The following is a 20,399-nucleotide window of genomic DNA, read 5'->3' as shown; positions in this document are numbered from 1 at the left end:
CACAGAAGATTACCCAGTCCACTACGTGTTCGCTATCAACCAGCCACAAAGAAAGAAACGCCGCCTCCCGAAGTGCCGCATCAAGATTTACCAACAAGAGGTGAGAGCCACTATTGATACGGGGGCATCCATTGAGCTGATGGCCGCTAATGTGTACAACCAACTGCGCGCAAGACCTTCCCTATGCGAGGCAAGAATCAGAGTATTTGCGTATGGCCAGAAGACACCCATTCCCCTGATAGGGTGTTTCAAAACAGAACTGCAACACCAAGAGTCAAAGGTACCCACCACTATGTACGTCACGAAAGAAGGCAGCGGCATGCTATTAAGCGGACAGTCAGCCGAAGATTTGAAACTCATATCGTTCGCCATGGCAGTGCTGGAGGAGGAATTAGACACCATCATGGAGGAGTTTGATGAAGTGTTCAAAGGCATTGGATGCCTAAAAGGGAAAGAAGTATCCCTCCATATCGACCCGTCGGTCCAACCGGTTGTGCTGAGGCACAGGCGCATTGCGTTCCACTTGAGGAAGAAAGTCGAAGATGAATTGGAGGCACTGGAGAAACAAGGAATCATAGAGAAGATCAGTGGACCCACCACATGGGTATCCCCGATCGTAGTCGCCCGGAAACCAAAACAGCCTGGACAGGTCCGCATCTGCGTGGACATGCGCCTCCCAAATGAGGCGGTAAAGAGAGCGACACCTAACCCCCACCATAGACGACATCCTAGGGGAGTAAACGGCGCAAAGTGGTTCTCAAAGATGGATCTTTGTTCCGGTTATCATCAGCTACCGCTCAACCCCGACTCGAGATACATAACCACCTTCTACACACATGTAGGCCTCAGACGATATCGGCGCCTCAATTTTGGAATATCAAGTGCCGCAGAGGTATTTCAAAATACGATCCGCGAAGTCCTCAGTGAACTTCCGGGAGTCTTAAACGTGAGCGATGATCTGCTAATTTACGCATCGTCAATCGAAGAGCACCACCAGAGGCTGAGGGGAGTCCTCCAAAGAATCAATGAATCCGGCCTAACCCTGCACCGAGAAAAGTGTCAATTCCTGCAGAACAAGATTAGCTTCTTCGGGTACACATTCTCGAACCAAGGAGTGGCACCGGACCCAGACAAAGTGAAGGATGTCCAAGAAGCCCCGGCCCCAACGAACATCTCGGAAGCAAGAAGCTTCCTGGGTATGGTGAATTTCTGTGGGCGCTTTATCCCCGACCTCTCCAACCTCACAAAACCCCTCAGGGAACTGACAAAATCCATGGGGCCCGGAACAAGAGCAAGCATTCCGTGACACGAAGGCAGCTCTGTCAGCGGACACCACCCTGTCCTACTTTGACCCCTCCAAGCTCACCAATGTGGCCGTGGACGCCAGCCCCTACGGCTTAGGAGCGGTGCTGGCTCAACTTCAGAGCAACGGAGAATGGGCGCCCATCGCCTATGCTAGCCGTTCCTTAACCGACACGGAGCAGAGGTACTCGCAGATAGAGAGAGAGGCCATCGCCATCCATTGGGCCTGCCGACATTTTCATGTCTGTGTATGGCCATTCCTTCACGGTATCTACGGACCACAAACCGCTCATACCCCTGTTCCAGGGTTCGGTGTCAAAACCGCCACCAAGAATTGAGAAGTGGATACTCCAACTGCAAGGGTATGATTACCTAGTGGAATACAAGCCGGGATCAACAAGAACACAGAGGAATATGTCCGGTTGGTGACGGAAAGATCACAAACCCTACCCATGAGCCTAGCCACCATCATTGAAGCTTCCGAGAGCGAAGAGTACATTCAACTAGCCGCAGACGCGGTCCGGTACGGTAACTGGCGCCCCATCCAAGACTCTCTGAGTAGGAGGACACCGCAAGCCAGAAAGACACTGGAATCTATCCTGCGAGTCAAGGAAGAACTGTCCCTCGACAGCCAAGGATGCCTACTACGGGGTCCCCGACTTGTCATGCCAGCCAGCCTAACCCCACAGGCAGTGGAATGAGCGCACCGAGGACACCAGGGCATGGTGAAAACCAAGAGCAGATTGAGAGCCAAGGTGTGGTTCCCCGGGATGGACGCGATGGTAGAACAAACCGTCAGAGCCTGCAACTGGTGTCAAGCGGCGGGGCAGCCAGATCGTCCTCACCCAGTCGTGACTGAAGACAACCCTCAGAGACCGTGGGAATGCGTGAGTGCCGACTTTGGGCACCTCCCTGACGGACTCTATGCTTTGGTAATCATTGACGATTTCACAAAGTATCCGGAGGTAGAGATCGTGGGAAGCCAGACAGCCACGGAAGTCATTGCCAAATTTGAAAAGACCATCGCCACCCACGGTATCTTTGAAGTGGTCAAGACGGACAATGGTCCCCCCTTCCATGGTCAAGAGTTCACAGAATACTTAAAGAGCTGGGGAATTCATCCCGCAAAATAACTCCATGCTGGCCCCAAGCCAACGGGGAAGTGGAAAGATTCATGCGCACACTCAATAAGACTATACGCGTAGCGTTGGCGGATGGATCACCATTGGAGAAAGCCATTTACAGTTTTCTGAGAGTGTACAGGATGACCCCACACGTCACGACAGAGGCAGCGCCAGGGACAGCAACCATGGACCGAATAGTGACTGACACACTCCCAAACGACCCAACCTGGATTCCGGCAAAGGCCAACGAGGAGAGAACCCTAGCTAACCGGACTCACTCAAACGACCAAGCCAGCAAATGGCGGGGAGCCAGGGAGTCCAACATCCAACCCAGAGATCAGGTGTACGTTAAGGATCGATACCCAGGAAGCAAGTTCCGACTCCCGTTCGAACACCGGCCATGGACTGTCACCCGCCGGTCTGGCACCATGGTGACCGCCCAGAGAGGAGCCGAAAACGTCACAAGGGACATCTCATTCTTCAAGAAAGCACACCTTGGTACACCACTTCACCCAGGGCACGACCTCGAGAGAGCTAGCCCGAGTCCACTGAGAGAGGATAAAGAAGTGGATCAGTACCCAACTGAAGAAGAGAACCGGATGGACCAAGACACTCAATCACCGCCAGCCACCCCAGGGGAAAGCCTGCTAAGCTCTCCGTCACCAATCGTGGGAAACAACACCCCAACCCGCTTGACACCCGTGGTGGCCCTATCCAGAGGAGGACAGTCCAGATATAGTCTGCGAAGAAAGCCAGCACCCTCTTCCCAGCTAGCCGACTATCTGGTGTAGTGATCTAAGGAACTGAGACTGTCAGAATGGTAACAGATCCATCGTTTTATTTTCTACTGTGTTTTGATATTTTGCTGTTTAATAAAGGTTAGAAGGAATGTCGTGTTCCGGCGTGCGAGGTAGCGGTCTAGCATACCCGCGCCGCCGAAGTACGCCAGTGCTGACGCATGACGTCAGGCGCTGGATTCAATAAATAAAGAGGTGGGGCTACACGACGGCAGTCGGGAGCCACGTGTAAAACATAACGCCGGCTCCTGTGACAATTAGCGCTGCGGGCCGCCGATAATAGTGCGAGCTCTGCACAACGCTACAACAATCTTCCCCGGCATAGGACTCAGGATAAATGGAAAGTTGAAGAAGAAGGCAGCACGCAGACTGACGGCGAGCAGGGTGGCTCCAGGCACGTCCGTGTAGCACAGCGTAGAAGCTGCAGAACACTCTGCGAGTCGAAGAAAGGGCTCACACTAGAAACAACGGACGAGGAGAGGCCGTCGCAGCTAGGTGACAGTTGCCAACGAAATTTTAAAAGTTTGAAAGCATCAGACACAGCGGTCGAAAGTTAAGACATAGTTACCTCAGAAGCACCAAAACACTGCACAAATCCATGTAACACAGCCGACTGAAGGAAACACATCGGCCGGTGGAAACTCATCTTCACAAATCAGCTAATGACACGAACTTTGGAAACTACTCACTGCTGTTGCGGCAATTGACACAGACAACACTTGAGGCCAAACGCAACTCCATAACCCGCACTGCGAGCCCCTCACGCAATGCTTCTCAAGGCACAAACAAAGGGGCTCCTCTGTCTACCAAACAGGGGCAGTGGGGACTTCTTTCAGATTTGCTCTGAGTACTTGCCATTGGTAATTCCACACGGGGGCTCTGAGGGCTTGAAGCTCCTCACGACAGGGACACCTCTTCAAGTGGCAGCACCCAAACGCTCTTCCCATAGGGAAGCTCCTTCTTCCTCAAAGCTGTCCTTGACACAGACTAGAGGGAAACGTCATATTTGTCGCTCCTCTGGGGAACTCCTCTTGAGGGAGACACTCTCCCAAGGTAAATCGACACAGACACCTCTTCCAAGGTTACAGCAGCCAGGAAGAGGGAAAGTCCAGCAGGAACTGGCACACCTGGGCTGAGGCCACGGTCTTGTGGTCACTGGTGGGGCTCAGGGCTGCCAGCTTGCTGTACACGCCAAACACAGATAAAAGAAGAGCTTCTTCAAGTTCAACTTTTTCTATTTCAAGTTAATTTAAAGCTTCAAAGTCCAAATAGGAAGCACACGCAGGTTCTTCTAAGTAAAATTGTTGTCAAAATGTTGTAATCAAACGAAGATCCAACTCCAGGGTAACTTAAGGTAGAATTTATTGAGAAAGTAAGTTCAGGATAAAAGGTTAAAAGAGCCCCATCAGGAGCAGCCTTCCTGCTGCTCAGCCCATACTCCAACCGACAGCCTCACTCATCCAACATTCCACAGCATCATCAGTCACCAACATTCCACACCACACTCACACTGGCTGAGCAGCAGGTACAACAGAATCCTAACTGCCTTAAGGGATAACGCCCAGGCTGAGTCCTAGAGTGAACAAGGGCAGCTATCCAGAAGTCAGAAGAGACTATGGAAGTGAAGCCTGAATATACCACAATAAGGAAACTAGCAGGGATGAGATAAGCTTGGCAGTGGTAACCCAAGTTTCCTGATTTCCCCATAGTAAATGTGTTATGTCCGTTAAGAGAGTGCCACGGGGCAAGGAGGAGCTACTGGGTCCACCCATGGTGGTTGAGACCTTTTATTCTTGATGTCCAGGGGCCCAGCATACTGTGGGCTCTGAGTAACTGTATCCAGATATTACAGAGCAACGAACAAAAGACTAAAACAACCCAGGACTATTGGTGTTGCCAATACTTAATAGCAAAATCAGATCATGGAGTAAACCCGATGATTTTGCTAATAATTCGACTTGAACATTTCAATCCTGAAAGTATTAGACTGTGATTTGAATAGTTCTTGGACTGTCAAAGCAGTAGTTATATTTTGAGTGTCTCATTCACACATGTTCTATCATTCACACCATTTTCCTCTGCTATTTCTCACTATTATCATCAACTTACCTTGCTTGTGGTGCACCATACTGTGCTGAGTGCAGGCAGGCTGAGCCTGGTGCTTCCCAGAGAAGAAGCCTGTTCTTGGAGTTAACTTCTGATCTGGCCACCGCATTGTGTCCCAAGACTGCTGCACAGGAAGGTCAGTCCTGTCTCGCTGTTAGCTGCTGATGGTGTCGTCCTGCTGTCATCAGGAAGTGCTCTCTGTCTCCCTCTCCAGCTTCAGGTCCTTCGACAGGGCAAAGGCTGGCTGGTCAGCCACTACTGCTGGGATGGGACAGCACATTCCAACACAAGTGACATGGGGCAGGTGGGAGTAGTTCCCTAGTTGCACTAGTAGTCATCCATTAGACGTGGATGAGCCAACAAATTAACCTTGTGAGCAGAGCTCTGGTTCTAAGAGACCATGCTTAAGTTGAGCCTTAAAAATATTTGGCTGGGAAATTATGAAACGAACATCATTTTAGAATATGATACAATCTCATCACAATCCAACAAGCACTGGCGTTGCCAATAGGTCTCGCAGTAGGAAAGTTGGAGCTATTACAATTGCAAATAACAATGCCTTTTATTTTTGTTTTCTTTTTTAAAAATTAAAGGGCTTTGTCATTTACAAAACCAACAGCTCCAACTTTCCTACTGCGAGACCTATTGGCAACGCCAGTGCTTGTTAAAAATTAAAGGGCTTTGTCATTTACAAAACCAACAGCTCCAACTTTCCTACTGCGAGACCTATTGGCAACGCCAGTGCTTGTTATCATTTAACACAATTCGACCTGCTGTGTGTCAGACAGGAGTACCTCTTTCAATCATGGGTTTTACTTGCTGTGTGTCAGACAGGAGTACCACATTCATTTACTTGCTGTGTGTCAGACAGGAGTACCTCATTCAATCATGGGTTTTACTTTGCATTCTGGCACTTTTATTTTGTTTGCTCATTATAAATGAAAAACCACACGAGGTAAGTAGGACGGCTTCTGCATTGTGGAGGCGATGCCTCCCTGTCATGCCCTAAGGCTGGGTGTGCTACACCTTCTTAGGCTGACCCATTCTTATTCTTACCTGATAATGGGCAAGTTTGGGAAGGGGATACTGCGACCTCTCTAGATTAACAGAGCAGCGTGAGCAGGCCCTAACCCTGGCAAACGTATGGGAACAAAACCGGCCCACATTTAAGCTTGGGCACCAGCCGAACGCCTTCTTCGCAACCCGACCCTGTCCAAATATTGGCAATGCAGTCGTAGGACTGGAAGGAACACAGTAATCAAATAGACAACCCCAAAGCCATTTTACAGTAATAGCGTTAAGGTGGGCCAAATAGAATGATACAAGCATTGAAAATGCAATAGGTCTCGCAATAGAAGAGTTTGACATTTTTCGTTTTGCAAATGGATGAGTGGTGTTGCGTGGATGAGTGGCGTTGCGTGGATGAGTGGCGTTGCGTGGATGAGTGGCGTGTGTGAGTGGCGTTGCGTGTGTGAGTGGCGTTGCGTGTGTGAGTGGCGTTGCGTGTGTGAGTGGCGTTGCGTGTGTGAGTGGCGTAGCGTGTGTGAGTGGCGTTGCGTGTGTGAGTGGCGTTGCGTGTGTGAGTGGCGTTGCGTGTGTGAGTGGCGTTGCGTGGATGAGTGGGGTTGGAATGCAATAGGTCTCGCATTAGAAAAGTTGTAGTTATTGGTCTTGTAAATGACATAATTTATTTATTTTTGCGTTGTTAAAATTGCTAAATTGATGGCTTTGTCATTTACAATGCCAATAGTTATAACGTTTGCAAATGTGACACCTATAGCATTTGGAATGCAACATGTTTTGTATTTACGTGACTTATATGGCAGCTCTGGTCGTTATGCTACATCTCTAGATAGTTTTATCTTCCGCAAATGTTACACCTATTGTAACACAATATGTGTTGTGAGGGTGAGTGAGGGTGAGGGGTTGAGGGTGAGGTGTTGAGGGTGAGTGAGGGTGAGGGTGAGGGGTTGAGGGTGAGGGGTTGAGGGTGAGGGGTTGAGGGTGAGGGGTTGAGGGTGAGGGGGTGAGGGGGTGAGGGTGAGGGGTTGAGGGTGAGGGGTTGAGGGGTTGAGGGTGAGGGGTTGAGGGGGTGAGGGTGAGGGGTTGAGGGGGTGAGGGTGAGGGGTTGAGGGTGAGGGTGAGGGGGTGAGGGGTTGAGGGTGCGGGGTTGAGGGTGAGGGGTTGAGGGTGAGGGGGTGAGGGGTTGAGGGTGAGGGGTTGAGGGTGATGGGGTGAGGGGTTGAGGGTGAGGGGTTGGGGTGAGGGTGAGGGGTTGAGGGTGAGGGGGTGAGGGTGAGGGGTTGGGGGTGAGGGTGAGGGGGTGAGGGGGTGAGGGTGAGTGAGGGGTTGAGGGTGAGGGGTTGAGGGTGAGTGAGGGTGAGGGTGAGGGGTTGAGGGGGTGAGGGGTTGAGGGTGCGGGGTTGAGGGTGAGGGGTTGAGGGTGAGGGGTTGAGGGTGAGGGGTTGAGGGGTTGAGGGTGAGGGGTTGAGGGTGAGGGGTTGAGGGTGAGGGGTTGGGGGTGAGGGGTTGAGGGTGAGGGGGTGAGGGGTTGGGGGTGAGGGTGAGGGGTTGGGGGTGAGGGTGAGGGGTTGAGGGGGTGAGGGTGAGTGAGGGGTTGAGGGTGAGTGAGGGTGAGGGTGAGGGGTTGAGGGGGTGAGGGGTTGAGGGTGGGGGTGAGGGGTTGAGGGTGAGGGGTTGAGGGTGAGGGGGTGAGGGTGAGGGGGTGAGGGCGAGTGAGGGGTTGAGGGTGAGTGAGGGGTTGAGGGGGTGAGGGGTTGAGGGGGTGAGGGTGAGGGGTTGAGGGGGTGAGGGTGAGGGGTTGAGTGGTTGAGGGGTTGAGGGTGAGGGGGTGAGGGTGAGAGGGTGAGGGTGAGGGGTTGAGGGTGAGGGGTTGAGGGTGAGGGGTTGAGGGTGAGGGGTTGAGGGTGAGGGGTTGAGGGTGAGGGTTGAGGGTGAGGGGGTGAGGGTGAGGGGTTGGGCTGAGGGGTTGGGGTGAGGGGGTGAGGGTGAGGGGGTGAGGGTGAGTGAGGGGTTGAGGGTGAGTGAGGGTGAGGGGTTGAGGGGGTGATGGGTTGAGGGGGTGAGGGTGAGGGGTTGAGGGTGAGGGGTTGAGGGTGAGGGGTTGAGGGTGAGGGGTTGGGGGTGAGGGGGTGAGGGTGAGGGTGAGGGGGTGAGGGTGAGTGAGGGGTTGAGGGTGAGGGGTGAGGGTGAGTGAGGGTGAGGGGTTGAGGGGGTGATGGGTTGAGGGGTTGAGGGGTTGAGGGTGAGGGGGTGAGGGTGAGGGGTTGAGGGTGAGGGGTTGAGGGGTTGAGGGTGAGGGGGTGAGGGTGAGGGGGTGAGGGTGAGGGGGTGAGGGGTTGAGGGTGAGGGGTTGAGGGTGAGGGTGAGGGGTTGAGGGTGAGGGGTTGAGGGTGAGGGGTTGAGGGTGAGGGGTTGAGGGTGAGGGGGTGAGGGTGAGGGGTTGAGGGTGAGGGGTTGAGGGTGAGGGGTTGAGGGTGAGGGGTTGGGGGTGAGGGGTTGAGGGTGAGGGGGTGAGGGGTTGAGGGTGAGGGGTTGAGGGTGAGGGGGTGAGGGTTGGGGGTGAGGGGGTGAGGGGTTGAGGGTGAGGGGTTGAGGGTGAGGGGTTGAGGGTGAGAGGGTGAGGGGTTGAGGGTGAGGGGGTCCTTGGGTTTGTAAGCAGGGCACGCCAATCTCCTCCCTGCCAGCATGGCCGCCGTTTTCAGCACTGGTAGTATTTTTTCTGGTTTCACACCGGAACCTTCGTGCTCTTGGTGCGGGTGACCGGGGGAACGAAAACATTACGGACATGTTCCGGAAGTCCTGTGTCAAGCAGGCAATTTTTGATGTGAGGAATGTGCTAGCCTTGTGGCCCTTGGCGGATAATGGAAGGTAAGGAAGGGCTGAGTACGAGAAACGGTGTGACAGAGGGCGGAGGATTGGGGTATTAAGAGGTTTACATAAAGACACCAAACACTGATCATATTATTCGACAAGAGCCTAGAGGTAGTTGGTTTCGGCGATCAAACGATACAGGGTATCTAAAACAAATAGGACATATAAACCAAGGGGACACGGGCGGGCTGCACGCAGGGCACAGGAACAGGGCACTAAAGACTGAGGTCGTAAGCATTATCGCCGATACCCGAATCTTAAGAATTACCGGTAATATACACCAGCTGCCATCAGAGCCAAATTGGCCTGGGTCTGAATAAGAGGAGGGTATGATTTCACGAGTGACAGAGGGAGATGCCAGGCAGGGATGGGAGAAGAGGCAGATAAAAGTATGGCTAAAGCAATGATGACCGATGAGGGTCTAAACAAATAAATATATGCAGTACAAATTCGGGGTCTTATTTACAAGCCCCGTACGTCACTTTTACCTTTAAAAAAGACGCAAAAGTGGCGCTAGGTCTTGTAAATAAGCCCCTCGGTGTTAGTGTCTTACTGAAGGAAGGGTCTTCCTAACTCTTCAGTTCTTTCTTGAGCGGTCACCCTTTTCGGGTTTTGCGAGAAGCCTTGCTTTATAAAATGCGCATCCCATTATATAAGAAGGGAAATCAGGTAGGCAGAGCTTGGCAGTTATAAGAAATAGACCAGACTGTTTAGCAAATACGTCTTTCCAGGTCAGGCAAGAGACCGGGACCAACTAGACTGGAAATGAAAGGAAACAAGACGGAGGGCATTGCTGTGGGGAGGGGGTGGAGGAGGAATGCACACGGCGGGCAGGGGAGGGGGCGGAGCTGGGAGAGCGGCATGTGGGTGTGAAGAAGCCGGGGCCTTTGAAGTGAAGCTAAGCTTCACTTCAAAAGGTGTCGGAGGAATGCGGCTGAGGGAACAGACGGCGATTTGGTGATGTGCACGCGCATTTTAGGTCAATGCGCAAGCGCATTGACCTAAAAGCCACGGGCACAGCACCAAATCGCCGCAGTTAGGTAAACTTTGTTTAAATCGCAATAGTCTCGCTCTGCTCAATGCGCATGCGCATTGACAGGCGAGACCTAAAAAGGTGTATTTTTTTTAATATATGGAAGTGTTTCACCGTAGATCAGATTGTATCTTTCCACACGTATTAATTAAACATGTAAGAGTTTTTAAACATGAAATAGGACACTTCCCTGCCCCGCCCTGAGGACAATGTTATTAGTGAACTAAGAAGAAAGTCTGTTGTCAAATGTACCCCATATGTGGCCTAATTTTTTTTAATAGATGCCTGCAGCACCACTGTAGCCTTTTACATAAAAAATAGCAATTTTTATATGGGGCACATCTGTGGCTCAAATATTTGAAGGTGCTGTCTTGAATGATTTTGACAACAAGCATTGGCAAAGCCAATACATCTTGCCAATCCGAGAGCAATTGGTGTTGTCAATGTCTTTTAGCCATGTTGAATAACAGTGAGTCAAGCCGCACAACATGGTATGGGGCGAAGGACGGTTGGGGAGAAGGTAAACACTCAAAATAATGGTGGGGCAAGTCAAGCAACACAACTTGCGAGAGGATGGAGCGCAGTTGTTATCTTAGCGCCCATGCACTAGCTGGACCCTGAAAATATTTGCTGTGTAAATCGTGCAACACACCACTTGAAATATGAAAAGTTTCTTCAAAATTCCTAAAACGTGTCTCTGTTTTTAACATGTGGAACGTACGATTTACATGCCTAGATATGAGCAGCACTTACAGCAAGTAAAAAAATGTAGCAAACATGAAATAATGAAGTGACTTAATTGAAATACTCTGATAAAATAGGGTTGCATGAAGTTTAAATGCTGTGTTCATTATTACAGCCATTGCTAGAAGACAATGTAATTTATATGGAGTTCGGGAGTTTCAAAAAAATATAGAGGCAATTATTTTCCAAGCGTGCCACTGAATTTCCATAACCACTAAGGGCTAACAGCTCAGCAGCACACAGGAAGGTAAAAAGGCAGTGCTGCTCCATGGGGTGGGACACCAGCCTAGGCTCCCTGCCTGCGGTTTGCAGTCATCAGCTCTGAGTAACTGTATCCAGATATTACATCAGTCCTTAGCTAATTAGAGTTAACGGGGTGACCCTATGGCCCTCAGAACCTGGGTATTAATAATATATAAAACAAGTAGTTCTATTGGGTAATACAATTACTACGATCTATGTATTCAATACAAAAGCAATGCTGTATTTCTATTTTGTTATCAGCCGATTCAAAACAATTGTTGTGAAAGAAGGAATGAAACCTTACAGTAGGAACACACAAAAAGAAGAACATTTTTTTGCCAAAAATAGAGTTTTTTACTCTTCAGTTATTTACAATGGGATTGAATATGGCTGTTAAGTTATGTATGTTATGTTACAAAACATTTATATCGCACACGGATACTCAAGAGTGTCCCGGCGCGGTTGGTGAACATAAACAGCAAAGCAACAGAGATTAAGTGACTTGATTAAAATGAAAAGTCTTCAACTGTTTCTTAAATAGCAGTGTCCTGAATCCTACGCAGCTCCAAAGGGAGGTAATCCCAGGCCTCCGCTGCTTTAAAAGAGAGAGAACTGCCTCCCAGACGGACCCTGCGGAAGCGGGGGACAACTGCCAGACGCTGAACAGCAGAACGAAGACTTCTGCATGGGACGTAAAAGGCAAAACGCCTCCAGAGGTAGGCCGGGCCTAATCCATGCAAGGCTCTATGAGCCAGAGAAAGGACTTTAAACTGGACTCGATGGACCACAGGGAGCCAGTGCAGGTCCCGTAGATGCTGTTTCAAACTTGATCTCCCAGGGATTTGCAGCACAACCCTAGCTGCCACATTCTGCATTGTTTGTAGTTTTTTTATCTGATACCCTGGAAGGCCAATGTACAGACCATTAGCATATTCAGTGCGGGACAAGATGGGAGCCCGAGTTACAATTTCCCTATCCGACCTAGGCAGCAAAGGGAAACATTTTCTGAGTGATTTTAAAATACCAAAAGACGCCCCCGCAAGTTTCTTTGTCTGCATAGTAAACCTAAGGTCCTCCCCAAACCAGATTCCCAGATTTTTTACAGGGTTGCCGGATGAATTAGGGCAGGGGTACTCTGAAGGCCACAGAGTCTCCCTAAAGTAAGGAGAAAAGGAACCGTAGAGAAGGACCTCAGACTTATCCTCGATACACTTCAACTGCGCCCTAGCTAGCCATTTAAAAACGGCTGAGAGACAGGTCTGGGATACAGTCGGGGACAGATCGCTTTCCCTCCAAGTGAAGAGAAGCTGGGTGTCATCCGCATAGGCTATGACTTTCGCTCCCAGCTCCTCTGCAAGAAAGATCAAGGTTGTACTATAGATATTAAAAAGCAGAGGGCTCAGAGTCGAGCCCTGCGGAACTCCAGTAGACACCCTCCTCGAGGTCGAGGAAAAAGGTGGCATCCAGACTTGCTGGGTGCGGTCTTCCAAGAAGGATTTAAGCTAGTCCCAGACCTGGCCAGACACGCCAATGCTCGAAAGCCGGGTGAGAAGTTGTTGATGGGGGACCGTATTGAAAGCTGCAGAGAGGTCTAATAAAATCAAGGCCGCTCTGCCGCCCGCGTCCAGACATTCCCTTATTGCCTCCGACATTTCCACAAGCGCAGTCTCTGTGCTGTATGAAGCCTTAAATCCAGATTGGGCTGGGTGAAGAACGGCAGAGAGACTCCACGAAAGTGGCTAGCTGTCTAAAGACTGCTTTCTCACACACCTTGGCCACTGCCGGAAGAAGGGAGATAGGACGATAGCTAGTAAGTATATCCGGATCGGAGGAAGGCTTCTTCAGAAGCGGTAGTAGTTTAGCCTGCTTCCATACCAGAGGGACAATACCAGTCTGAAGGGATAGGCCTATAATGGCATTCGCCTCCGGATTAACCACCTCTGCAACCCCTGCAAGCAACCTAGCAGGACACGGGTTTTTAGGAGAGCCAAATTTGAGGGATATATGGATGGATAGTGAATCCGCCAAGGTAATCGGCAGGAAATTCGTCAATGGGGGAGCTAACAAGGGGGGAGTTGGCATGCTCGAGATGTGGAACTCAGCCTGTCCTAAACAGTCGATTCCTAGGCTGTCCTGTTTTGCCTGGATTTTATCAATAAAAAGCCTGACAATTTCTCGCACCACTCTGCCGAAACAGGCAGATCCGTGCGCTCAGCACTAGGAGTAAGGAAACTCTGGACGATGGTAAAGATTTCCTTTGAATTGTTTCTAGAGCGAGCAATGCGCTCTGCATAGAAATTGCTTTTTGCCTCCTTGATGGCTGCATAGTAGGCCCTCTGAGCCCTTCTTTTTTTTTTTTTTTTTTTTTTTAAAACCTTTATTGTACAATGAAGCTCACAAATACGGGCCTACAACCCACCAGGGCTGGCCACCACATGTTAGAAAACATAATAACCGAAAATAAGTTCTTTACAGGATACGATATCAGGAGCATAGGTAAAACAATAAAAGACATCGAGCAATCAGAAAGAACAGGATAATAAAAGGTTAATTTTCTAATGCGGGGCGGGGTACAGAAGAACAACGGGCCGTGTAGGAAACAGCCAGGGAGGAGGGGCCGCGGCAAGCCGCCATCTTAGGAACACAGAATGAAAAAGAAGCCATACAAACATCGCTATCCAAAATAGAAACAAATTCGGAATATAAGGAAACGAGAATGGCAATAATCAAACCGCGCCCATCCATCACCGCCCCCACCCAAAGTGAGGAGGCATGAGCAAAGGGCCCGCAGTGTAAAAACAATACGAAACGCACCCCGACAAAAATAAAAAGACCCTCATAAAGGAGGAAAAAGGGGAGAGAGAAAAAGGGATAAAAGAAGGGACTCCCCCAAACCATGCACCCCCAGGAGAGTAAACAGGATAATAGAATCCGGCCAGCAACGTATCAAAAATCGATACCGAATAACCCAGCGAGCCACAATCATACACCCACCGGAGTACAAAAGTCACAGAAATTCCCCAGGGGGACACAGGAGGAAACGGAGTCCCGAAAAAGTGAACACACAAGAGCCATAGAACAAAAAAGGGAAAATAAGGGAGGAAAAAGACCCCCCAGTGCAGACAGACCCCCCCAACCCACCCCGAAAGCCCACCCTGCACCCCTGCAGAAGGCTACGGCCTACCCCCCGGCAGCGTGCCTGTCGCCCTAAATAGAACCCGAAATATAGCGGAGCAAAGTGAAGTCGGAATCAAAAGACAAAAATGGGAAGGGAGGGAAGGGAACAGGGGATGGGAGACACACACACACACATATACGGGGGAGGGCCGGGAGACAGAAGTAAACGTACCCCACCACCCGCCTGAATGAAGAACCAGGTACCCGGGAAGCCAAAAATCATCGGGTAAAGTCCAGGAGCACTAGCCAGTCATACATAACCATACCGGGACATGTTGACCCTCCAAATCAGTGCAAGACTACCGCACATAGACTCCAGCATACATCAGCCCTGTCCTTGTTTGTCCAAAGTGGAAACTTCCCGATCCAGCGAGGACCAGGCCACGAAGAACAGGAGACAGACAGCAGGAAGATCCGACGGCAGTCCAGAAAAGGAACGGGAAATGAGACACGGAAGATCCAGGAAAGTCACTAAGTGGAGCAAACGATGCAGGCACAAGTCCAAGGATATGTCCAGAGAAACCGACCCATCTGGGCCAGAACAGGAGACATCGCCGGGCAGCGGCGGCCGAAAGGAAGCGGGAGAGTCATGAAGGTCCGGCCAAACAAAATCCAGCTCCCGGGCCCGAGAAAAAGGAGAGAGCGCAGGAGGAGGAGGCGCCATTAAGTCCCACACATCCGCAGACGCGGTCGTGACCGGAGCCAATCCCGCCAGGATAATTCCAGCCGCACCCCGCGGCGGCGAAGTCGCAGTCAGCCGTGGGGGCCCCAGAGGCCCGTCGTGGGGAATCACCTCCGAAGCCATAACAGGCGCGGTTGTACAGAGTCGCCAGGAGAGCAAGGCGTCCAGGATCTCATTAAGTGTAGAAAAACCTTTACAGTGTCCGGCACCCGGGTCATGCGGCGGGCCCCCAGCGCTCGCCCAGGCCCGGCCAGGACACCCGGGGCCGGTCGCCATTTTGAGAGTCCAACAAGGCCGCTCGGTCGACAAACTCCGCCGGGGCGGCAGCAAGGCAAGTGAAGTCCCGCCGACCGGCAACAGAGCACCCCAGGCAGGAAGGAGGGCCACCAGAAGAAAGGGGTGCGCCGGCCGCCCAACGCCGCCGGTCCCGTTCTCCGAGTCCGGGCGGTAAAATCAAAATGGCCGGACCGGAGAACAATGGGAGAGCAAGCCGGACACACAAGGAGCTCCGACAACGGAAGGCAGCGCCTCCAACATAGGTCTCCCTCCAACGGGATGCGGCCAGGAAGGACCTCCGGCCCACACGAACAACGGCCTTCCGACCACCTCCACAGCGCCCCGAAGGGGAGATCCGCAGGCTCTGTCCGGCCCGGGAGCCGGGAAGAAGATCCAGGCCAGTCCGCCCTCCACTCCCCAAGACAATCGGGGAGGCACTGCACCGGAACCACAGCAGCCAGGACAACCGGAGCAAGAGGTAAGTGCCTGCAGAGCGTTGTAGCACCAGCACACAGCAAAAGGGGCTTCCCGGGGCAGGGGAACAACAGGATGAATGTGAAAACACAGGCGGGCGAACGGAGCCGAGCTAAAGCGCGGCCATCACGGTCGCGAGCTAGGCTCCTCCCCCCTCTGAGCCCTTCTTAATGCAACTTTTGCCGAAGGGCAGTAATGCAGGCTCCAACAACGTTCAAGTTTTTTACATGACTGTTTTAGTTCTTTAAGGTTGCTACACAGTAGGGACTATTGTCACTACTGTGACAATAGTCACAGTAGTGACTATTGTGAAGAATAAGTGACATGTGGTGACACATGAAGTCAATGGTGCATTTTATACATAACATACATAAGTGACATAAATACAATGGATTCAAAGATTATTTTGTTCCGACCCTTAATTTTTAAACATGAATAATAGACCCAAGGATTTTAGGTTAGGGTCAAGGAGACCGTATGGACAAGTATGACAATAACAATCGACGTTTCGACCCTGGAGATAGCGCAGAGTCAAGGCTGCTCTTCTTCAGGACTCCAAAAAAAGGTGGAGTGGACAGCCTCAAAGAATCCAATCAATGGAATTAGAAGACTGTGATCCTAATGGGACAATCACTATAGATCCGAGAACAAGAACCCTGCTGATATTCAGGGCATATTGACGATCCTAAATTTGTATCCAAGGGTAATGTGATCGGTTAATATCCACCATCCTGTGATTCTGAATACGAAGGAATTGTTGAAGACCTCCAACAGGTGGTGGTCTTAAATGTGAGTAATCACTCAAACATGTGACCTCCACCAGCCGGTTGGAGTCTTGTGATGTTGAGTATGCTTGATAAGATATCGCCACCAAAAGCTGTTGAATACTTCACAGCTTGTGCTTCGTCTGCCGTCCGACTGTAACTACGTTGAGTCCTTAGCTAAAGCAAGCCTTGTTACTGAGCTGTGTGAGGCTGAGAGTTCCCCTCCTGCCACAGTGCTTGTGTTGCATCCTGTAGTTGGCAGTTTGCGTACAACATTCACATCTCAGTACCCCCAACTCACTCATCTAAACTCAGGGGTGAGGGCAGAGCAGGCGGGTGTGTAGATGAGCTGTGACATTGATAAGGCACAATATAGCACTGCATCACAAATTACTTATTCAAAGTGATACTTTTGCACAACTGCTATTCTGAACTCACATATTTGAAAGCACTTTCACACGCGCTAATGAACAAAACGGTTTTGTTGAAATATTATATTTTGCCAAAAGCACACATTTTAATCGGAGAAGCCACAATTTATCCAGGTTTTCTGGTTTCACTTTGTACAATTCAGTCAGGAAATAGGTATCTATTTGTTTTTCCTTAAGCCAAGGCCTTTTACTTGAGCACTAGTTACATTACACAAATACTGTTTATAGGCATGGGGAGATTAAGTGATGTGCCCACAATCACAGTATGTTGAGCAGATGCCAAGAGGGGGGCTGGGGAGTTGGTAGACATGGACACGGAGCAGATCATAATTCTGTAAAAGAAGACAATCCGCAGGTAGACCAATACATTTTAAGTGCCCCCAAGAGACCTCCGGGACCAATCACAGGTGAAGTGGAGGTCAGTAATAGAGCAAAGAAACCAAAATTGAAAGCAATTCAGGACCTGTGCTCACTGCTGTACACAAAGGAGCCACCAGGTGACCAGAACTTCCCCAGAGAGGGCATGCTTGCAAAATACATCAATGATGCCTAAAGTAAAAGAAATAAAAGTAAAATAACACACCAAACAGCTCCTGGCATAAGGGTTGCAGGAGCGCCTTGTTACACTTGGAACTGCTTTTAGTTTCACAGGCACAACATGAATGAGGGTGGGTGGGGGCATGGGCGCGAAGGGTGGGCAGGGGAGTTTATGAAACAGGGAGTGGGCAGGTGGGGTGGAGAAGGAAAGGAAACAGACTGTGGCAGAGAGGAAAAACACAAGCACTTTTGTGGAGTGCTGGAACACAGAGAAAAGTAGCAACAAAAAGCTGAGCAGCAAATGGGCACAAGTACTTGGTCCATGATCCAAGATCCAGGGCAGGGCCAAGGATAAGGACAGGGCATGTCACAGGCATGCCTACACAAACCAGAATTAAGGAAATGAGAGTGATGCTGCAGCAAGCAAATCAAAATCTGTGGACGGGCTGTAGGCCCACTATGTGTAAACATAATGTGGACAACAAGGACCCCCTGATTGGAATTAATAATTCCTCGGACAGGGAAACAAACAGTGTGTATATAACTAAGTACAATCCTAACACAAGGAAGGGTGACTGCAAAAAGAAACCTGTCAATGCATTTCAGTATAAAATGATGTTCTTTTTTAATAGAATCTCCAGTTAAAAACAAATATCATATACAAATTATATCAAATTAACACACAAATTATATACAATTCATAAAATATTGTCACATAGTCTAAAAAAAGGGGGGGCACAGAATTCATAGATTATCTAGACAGTGGGCGACAGGCAGCTCTGCATTTTACTGTTGGCAGTTGTACATAGCACAATCTATGCCCAAAGGCATCCGAGCGCTTCTTAACAGACACAGGCTAGATACACGTTTTTTTTCTGTCCAGGGAGATTTATACGGGTTTCACAGGATGAGGCAAAATTGTTGCTTGTGCCAGGAACGCTTCGCCTGCTGCAACTTGGCCAGCTGGAAAAAGCAATAAACGGGTGGTCGCTAAGGGGGCACCTGCTGATGTGTCAGAAGTCTGGTAGCAGGCGAGCTCCAAGGCCATTCGTGCCCCCACCACTCAAATATTTAGTGTCTCCTACGCCCTTAAATGTTGTAATTTCGTAACTTAATAATGCCAGCGGCGCTCCCCTAAAGGTGCCATGAAAGCAGAAACATAGAGATATTGTTTAGATGGCCATTGTTTGAACGCCCCGGAAGCAGCATCCCACTGTTGCGCCCCAACACACACACATTCAAGAAAGACCCGGAAGTGAACTCACGCATATGGTGAGCTTCAGTACTCCGCGGTTGTAGTCTCTGTACAGTTCTCCGGCTAGCTGGCTGCATTCGATGCACCGATATGCCTCCATTGTACTCCTCGTTTAGGGAGTGGTACCTTTTCGAGTACCGGGACAGTTTGCAATACTGTGGGAAACAGCGATGAAGGGTTGATGTAGGACAGAATTCAAGCGCTCGCCATTTCTATCGAACTGTCATCCGCTTCCTCCTTCGTGCTTGGTAGTCATAGAAACAGAAAGAGGACAAATGGGGACATTGTGAACTACCGTTAACCTCCGAAATTGATACCTCGTTTTATTTTGGGCATATTTTAGTATATTTTACTTTTAAATAATTATCCACGGTTGACGATAATTATAAATGTAACGTTAATCGTTTTCTTTTTTGATCAGTAGATACAAAAACATAAATTTTCACTTAATGTCTTTTACAAACATAATTTGTCTTGTGATTTATTGCTGTCTCATATTGTATTTAGTGAATCTTTTGTCGTTCTAAAATGTTCGGTGTTTTCAGTGAGACGATGCTTCTTGTTTCAAGGGAATCTACAGCTCGGACGTATTAAATGTATATGATACGTTTTCGCCACCTATTGACCGTAATAAAAACTGCAAGCAGCAGTTTTCATCCTTGGTCTGCTTGAGAAAGGGCTCTTTTACGTGCTCATTTTCTGCATCATAGCAGCCTCAAGAAATCGTGCGAATGTTAATAAAGTACGTACACCAAAATTTAAAATTTGCTAACATTCGTGCCAAGAATTTTCAATTCTATTAAGGACAGGAGGTGAGGATTATGCTTTTCTCAATTTCTTTACTGGACACAGCAGCCAATGAAAACACAGTAAAGAAAACAAAAAAAACTACCCTACCCATAAGCACTGGGCAACCATAGAGTACATAGAAGGTATATAAAGTGTCATAGAGGTTCTCACTTCCTCTTTCTTTGTCCAGAACCATAAAGAACAACAGAAGACTCAAATCCATTAGGAACGTCCAAAGGAGAAGTCATCATCCAGAGGAAGGGACGAAGGCACCTCCCAAAGCCACAGGAACAAAAGTAGACCCACGAAGAGTAGAAACTCGCATCACATCTCATTTAAGGTCGGAGCCTGGAGGAAATAAAAACAGAGCCGTAAAGGCCATTCCAAAACGAAGGAGTATAAAATTCAAAATAGGGCGGGAAAAAAGTCATATAATAATAAAGAACATTACAGTTATAGCAAATATGAATACATCAATCCAATGCATAGATTGTCAATAAGGGTGGGATAATCCTCGCCTCCTGTCTTTAATAGAATTGAAAATTCTTGGCACGAATATTAGCAAATTTTAAATTCTATGTCAGGACGGAGGCTCCGATTATGCTTGTTCAAAGCTCGCCCACTACAACAGAAGCAACATCAATAATCGGTTTAAAATAAAATGTTTTGAAAACAGATTCTGAAGACCAATCAGCGGCCTTCATGATATCCTGGAGGCCAACCCCTAAGGAAAAAGCCTTTGAAGCCATAGCTCCCCGAGCAGAATGGGCC

The 20,399-nt window shown here is 49.4% G+C and overlaps 1 protein-coding gene across 1 annotated transcript in view; it reads right to left on the bottom strand.

Annotated features, from left to right (window-relative positions):
* The window catches only part of ARV1 (ARV1 fatty acid homeostasis modulator), a 157,387-nt gene extending 138,312 nt beyond the window's left edge, over positions 1 to 19,075 (bottom strand). The window contains exon 1 of the mRNA XM_078649077.1: positions 18,850 to 19,075. Coding sequence (XP_078505203.1) covers positions 18,850 to 18,939 — 90 coding nt within the window. The 5' untranslated portion in view covers positions 18,940 to 19,075. The remainder of the gene's footprint in view (positions 1 to 18,849) is intronic.
* Positions 19,076 to 20,399: the final 1,324 nt, after the last annotated feature.

Source organism: Lissotriton helveticus, chromosome 6, assembly GCF_964261635.1.
Source record: "Lissotriton helveticus chromosome 6, aLisHel1.1, whole genome shotgun sequence".
Lineage (NCBI taxonomy): Eukaryota > Metazoa > Chordata > Amphibia > Caudata > Salamandridae > Lissotriton > Lissotriton helveticus.
Note: the sequence above shows the minus strand (reverse complement) of the source record. Positions and strands in the feature narration are given on the sequence as shown.